Source organism: Rattus rattus, chromosome 9 (genome assembly GCF_011064425.1).
Source record: "Rattus rattus isolate New Zealand chromosome 9, Rrattus_CSIRO_v1, whole genome shotgun sequence".
Classification (NCBI taxonomy): domain Eukaryota; kingdom Metazoa; phylum Chordata; class Mammalia; order Rodentia; family Muridae; genus Rattus; species Rattus rattus.
In genome coordinates, this window is record NC_046162.1 from 62,857,259 (window position 1) to 62,863,487 (window position 6,229).

The following is a 6,229-nucleotide window of genomic DNA, read 5'->3' on the forward strand; positions in this document are numbered from 1 at the left end:
TGGAGACGCCATGCCACGACCATTAACAGCTGCGGGACGTTCCATAATGACGCTGAAATCAGTTCTTCCCTACATAAATCCTGATCCACACCTGATATTTGGGTTTGAGGATAAAACCCTGATTGCTCAGGCAAGAGTTATAAACATGTGTGTGATCAATTAATTTATTTATTTATTAGAATTTTAAAATAGATTCTCTTTGACTTATTCTTTCACAGTTTCATGCACGTAAACAATGTGTCTCAGTCATATCCATTAAATATCTACCTAGCCACCTACCTATTTGTTTGTGGTGCTGGACTTGGAACCAGTCCCTCGTGCCTTTTAGGTAAAGTTTCCACCAACGAAAGGGCTCTTATTAAGAAAGGTCAATTTTTTGGGGGGAGGGTTGTTTTGTTCCTATAGAATCTCTATTTGAGTTTGCAGTATTTTTTTTTCCTCCATGCATCAAATTCTAAGTGGCTTTTTCTCTTCCTGGACAGGTTCTGGGTCAGGCTCCTTCCACACCACACCTTTTTGTTTTTATTAGACAGGGTCTCACTTTGTAACCTGGCTGCCTAGAACTTGGTATGTAGACCAGGCTGGCCTTGAACTCTCAGAAATTCAGCTGCCTCTGCCTCCCAAGTGCAAGGACTAAAGGTATACGCCGTCCCTGCCTGCTGGGTCAGACTTCCTTTTCCTCATTTTAGAAATATGAGTGCTCCCCTTTCTCCTTCATTCTTTTATGATTTTATATTTGACATGAATGTTTGAAATGCCACCTGAGCTTTACTTTGGCTGAGGGATGTCTCCAGAGTCTTCTGAGACAGGCTGCCCCACTGGAAGGCTACTGTGTTAGGATGTTTAGCGCCTTGGAGAAAAGCGGCACTGAGGTCTTTCAGCCTCCACTCCTCTGGCCATTGTCCACTGTGTCTAGATCCGAAGCAGGTGCGTCTGACTCTCCGCCCAAATCCCATGGCCTCAGACACAGGCATCCACAGCCAGGCTGAACTGCCCAGCAGCTCCTACCCAAGTTGGATGTATGACAAAGCCAGAGCCCAGGGCAGGAGGATGGGTAGAGCCCTCCCTCCAAGAGTAGGGAGCCAGGGTGACAGGACCTGACATCGAAAGGGTACATGAGCCTGGAACACTGTCCTGGAAGCCAGCTCATCCTGAAACAGTTCAGAGGCCAGGGGTAACACTCAAAGGCCAGCTCCATCTTCCTCTAACACTCATCTTGACACAAAGTACAGTTAACACCACACGGACATTTCAGCTTGTTTTCTTCTTGGCTAGTGTTGGATGGATGACATTTAAAAGCTAAAGAACTTGATTTGTCACCCTGAGTCCCTCAGCCTCAGTGGGCTCATCAGTCACACAGGTCAATAGTTACCTCTCCCCAGCCACTGGCTACCACTGCCTGGGAGGCTACTCCTGGATTCTGATAGAGATCCCATTAGCTTATTGACATCCAGATCCAGCCCTAGGAGCATGGCCACTCTATCTCTCTGTTTCCTTCCCACTTCTCCTGACTGACCCCGTCCCCTCCCAGCGATCATTGATCCTCCCCTTCCCTCCTGAATGGCTAGAGCAGTAAAGGACTCTTTCCATCATAACTTTCCCTGCATGCATTCCAAGTTCCAGACATGATGGTCTTGTCCTTGCCTGGGCTTGGGCCATTAGAGGACCACCTTTCCTGTCTTTTCTGTTACAACAGCTTGAAGACTACTCTGAAGAGGTCCATGTCCTAGAAAATCCTGGGTACCAATCAGCAGGACTTCTGGTCACCCCAAGCCCAAGTCTTCCTGCCTGCACTTTCTCTGAACACATATTCATTCCATATTTAAAACAAGGCAGGCAGCAAAAAGTCCCCTGAGGACGAAAGAGGGAAAATTGTGATGTTAGCTGACAATCACAACTCCAGGAGGGCATTGGCCCCCAAACCTAGCAGGCAAGCAGGCCCAGGTCAGTGATGGACAAGCTGACAGAGCAGTGAGGTCCTGCATACCCTAGTGGAGTTTTCAAGCACAGCCTTCGGTTTGTGCTGGAGATGACAGGAAGGGCTCAGTGGAGGTCAGCTCCAGCTCCCAGTCAGACTTGAGAACAGGCAGGCTATGGACAGGCCTGCCACTGCAGCCATTGCCAAAGGAGTACAGAGCTAAGGTGACTCTGTATCGGTGGCTTTTCCCATCCCCATTAGCCTCACTGCTCCTGATTCCCAGAGAGATAGGGACTTGGAATCCAGGCTTGGGATCACCCGTGTCGAAAGCTGACATGTTGCCACCATTGTCAGCTTGTCATAGGCAGCATCCTTGGAGGATGGCAGAGTGCACTGTGTGTGTCTAGTGTGTTCGTCTGTGTTGTATGTTTTGTGTACATTATTATGTTGCATCTGTGGTTTGTGCATACATGTATGTGTTGTATCTGACGGATGTTATGCTTGATGTGGTGTGTTTATTGGGGGGTGAAGTGTGAGGTAAATATTTTATGCATTTGTGTGCGTGATGTGGAATGTGTGGTGGGATACATGTGTGTGATATGCACTTACTGCATTGGTTACATGTGGTGTGTTTAGGGTGCGTGCGTGTGCGTGTGTGTGTGTGTGTGTGTCTGTCTGTCTGTCTGTCTGTCTGTCCTCGTGCACATGCATGTATCATTGCTCTGGCACCAACCTCTGTCTGTCAGTGCTGATCTCAAGCGGCCGAGGCCAGATTAGCAGGTGCCAAAGACTAAGGCAGTGACTATCACAGAGCTGCTGGCTCTTCACCCAGGTTTTCCCAGGACAGCGGTTCTTTCATAGAAACCATGCTCACCTATAATTAGAAGTGGTCCTTTGGAAGTTCTGGCTTTAGAACTTTGTCCCTATCAGGTTGATAGAGACATCTGGGATATGAGGTCTTTCTGGGCAAGGACCTCACTAGGTTACTTCCCTGATGTTGGCTCTGATGAAGCTACCTTCCATGTCACTCAAGCTTTTCTAGTTTATAGCCACCCCATCCAGTACACTAGAATAGTCTGAAGGGGTGCAGGGTGTGGACCTCTCTGGGGATGGTAACCCTTCCCCTTGAGTTGTGTGCTAACTCTGGGTCAAATCCCCTACTTGGGCATATACTGTTGCATAAACCCCTTCTCAGGATCATCCAAGCAGTGGAGAGTGAAGAAGTCCCCAAGAGAAATGGGGGTCTGGAATGAGAGCCGCCCCCGCCCAGGGCTGAGTGTCAAATAAGAGTGGTACCAATTTGGACCCCTAATGAGAGGCCCAGCTCTGAGTTCTCAGAGACAAGACCAGGAATTGAGCTTCAATAAGAAGGAATGAATTTTCTAAAGCTGAAGCCAGAAACAGTGGGGCTTAGGGCAAAAGAGGGGGAGCACAGGGATAGGGGGTTCCACTACCCACATACTTCTCTAGTGAACTTACTAGTCTGCTGCTGGTTTTGTTTTGTCTTGTTTTATTTTGCGGAGTTGGTGGTGAAACCAAGCAAGTGCTCTGACACTGAGCTATACTCCCAGCCCTTTAATTTTTTATTTATTTAGAGTTGGGCATTGTGGCACATGCCTTTATTCCTAGCACTCTGAATGCAGAAGCAGGTGGATCTCTCTGTGAGTTCAGGCCAGCCTTGTCTACACAGTAAGTCTGAGGCCAGCCAAGGCTGCATAGTGAGACCCCGTCTCAAAAAAAAGTTTGTTTTTTTTTTTTTTTAATTTAGAGATAAAGTCTTTAATAAGTAGCACGGGCTGACCTCAAGCCTCCCCAGCTCCTGGAATTACAGGCTAAACCCCTTCATTTCTCTCTGTGTGTGTCTCTCTCTGCGTGTGTCTCTCTCTGCCTGTGTGTGCATGTGGGTATGTGTGTATATACCCATGGGTATCTCTCATTTTTAATAGCAAAATAAAAAAGCAAAGTACTGTGGTCAGACACCAGAATCTACTTCTGGAACACTTTATCGCTGCAGAGACCTGCACTCCATGCCCTGCCACCAGAGTATACCTGACATTCAGCAAGAGTACTACCAGACCCAGGTGCCGTCCCACCCTCTGATGGTCACCCTGAAAAGGCTGGGCAGCTGTCTTTTACCCGTCAGCTAAGGAAAAGCTGTCCCAAGGACAACCATGTAGGGACATCCACAGGCAAAGGCTTGGAAACCTCACCAAACACTTAGGTTCCTCATGCTGGGGATCGCAGAGTTCAGGATTTCCACCCCACCCCAACTTCCATCCCCAACACTGAGGCAGGACACACTGCAGAGTACACGGTTTATTGTTCCATGTGCATATGGAAGCAAGAAGCTACCATGGGATGGGGAGCGGGTAGAGATACCTGCCGGCCCCTTACCAACCAGTCGGAGGTCCTCAGGGCTGGAAGGGCTTACATCAAAGGTCAGGTTTACAGCCTGGTACTAGCTGCTCTGGGCAATTAGGCCTTAGATGACTCAGCACACCGGGCTCTTCAGAAAAAGGTCTGAGCCACAGCTTCCGAAGTCCCTCAGAGATTGGTTGTGAAGCAGGAATGTGTTGGCATCGTAACAAAGTTGCCGAAAGAGCTGAAGTGAGCAACGAAGAAAGAACAGGGGGCTTTCCAGAAGAGAACCGGAAGAAGACAGACGAGCCAGTTAGGGTTGAGCAGGGGATTCTGGGAATGCGCTCCGGAGCCGCACGCCTTTGGGTCCTTTCCTATGCCAGGATTGCACAGTGCACTCTCAGAGAAGGGCCCCGTTACGGGGGACTGGAGACAGCATGAGGGTCTCTGTGGCCTGTTGGCTGCTGGAGGACAGCGAGCGGCCCGAGTCCTGCTGGAGGTGGACTCGGCTGGGCAGGAAGCTGCCAGGACTCCCTGGGCTGCGGCAACTACTACCCAGTGACCGCTGGCGGCCACGTAGGTACTCTCGATAGTTCTTGGTGAGCAGAGTGTAGAGGAAGGGATTGATGCAACTGTTGCCATAAGTGAGGCAGGTGGTCAGGTAGTTGACAATGCGTGCAGTCTCGGGAGTCAGTGGCATGGCCTCGTGGTACTGGGCCAGCAGCTGCCACAGCCAGAAGGGTAGAAAGCAGGCCCAGAAGAGAAGGACGATACCAAGGATGAGGTAGAGCACTCTGGGGTTGGGCAGCCGCCGTGTCTGCTTGAAAGAAGCTTGCTGAGATAGCCAGTAGGCCCTGGCCAGACGGACATAGAGCAGCCCAATGACCAAGCCAGGCCCCACAATGCTGGTCCCAAAGAGCAACGTTAGGTAAGTACGGTGGGCACGAGGGCCCCAGGCCGGCAGGCAGAGGCTCTTAGAGCCCCTGCGGACCAGCCGGATGGCAAGCATCATGGGTAGGGTCAGCAGCAGTGCCAGCAACCAGGTGCCAAGCGCCAGCAGCTTACGGTAACCCTTGGAGCGCTGGACTGTGTCCAGAGGCCTCAGTACGGCTGCATAGCGTTCGCTGCTCATTATGGTCAGGGTGAAGATGCTGGCGTGCATTGTCAGGAAGTCCAGGCTAAAGAGGACTCTGCAGCCCACATCTCCAAAGTGCCAGTCCTTAGTGATGTAGGTGGCTATGATGAAGGGAATGCTCAGCAGGTACAGCAGATCAGCCAGCGCCAGGTTGACCACATAGACGTACATGGAGGCCGAGGCACGCAGAAACCGGCACATGACCACCAAAGTGTATACATTTCCCACCATGCCCACCACACCCATGGCTGAGAGCACTGCCCCGATGACACCCGTGGCCACAAGGTCTTTCAGGGAGCTGGGATCTGTTGGGCCGGACCAGGAACTGTTGAGGGACACGTTGGAGTCACCAGGCAGCTCAGACACAGTGCTTCCGGACACGGTGAGCATATGAAAGCTTGTTGTAGACTCCAGGCTCAGAGCCATCTCTGTCCTCACACTGGGATTCCAGGGGGAGAACCACTGCTCAGTGAGGAGTGCCCGTGGGAAACTTGTCCTGTGGGAGAAGATTAGTGTCAGAGGTTCAAGGCAGTAACCTACTTCCATGCCCTAAACAGCCTCTGTGATGGACACAGTCACTGTCCCTATGCAGAGAGACAAAGGCTCACCAGGTCCTATCTCTTGTTGGAAGCCTTAAAAGAATCTCTTTTGTGTTATCTCCCCAGCTACACGGGAGGACCCTAGAGCCATTGGGACCCACTGTCCCCAGGACGCTCCCCAGCAGAACCCCAAGTCTCACCCAAATGCTTTTTCTGAAACGTTGGCCACAGTGAGGCGGAGGTCAGAGTGTGCAAAGAGTCCTAAGTTCTAGCTCCACA

The 6,229-nt window shown here is 50.8% G+C and overlaps 1 protein-coding gene across 1 annotated transcript; it reads right to left on the minus strand.

The window, feature by feature from the left end:
• Nucleotides 1-4,676: 4,676 nt before the first annotated feature.
• Uts2r (urotensin 2 receptor) lies at nucleotides 4,677-5,837 on the minus strand. Its single transcript, XM_032913563.1, has one exon. The coding sequence runs from the start codon at nucleotides 5,835-5,837 to the stop codon at nucleotides 4,677-4,679; it is 1,161 nt and encodes a 386-aa protein (XP_032769454.1).
• Between the last annotated feature and the right edge of the window lie 392 nt (nucleotides 5,838-6,229).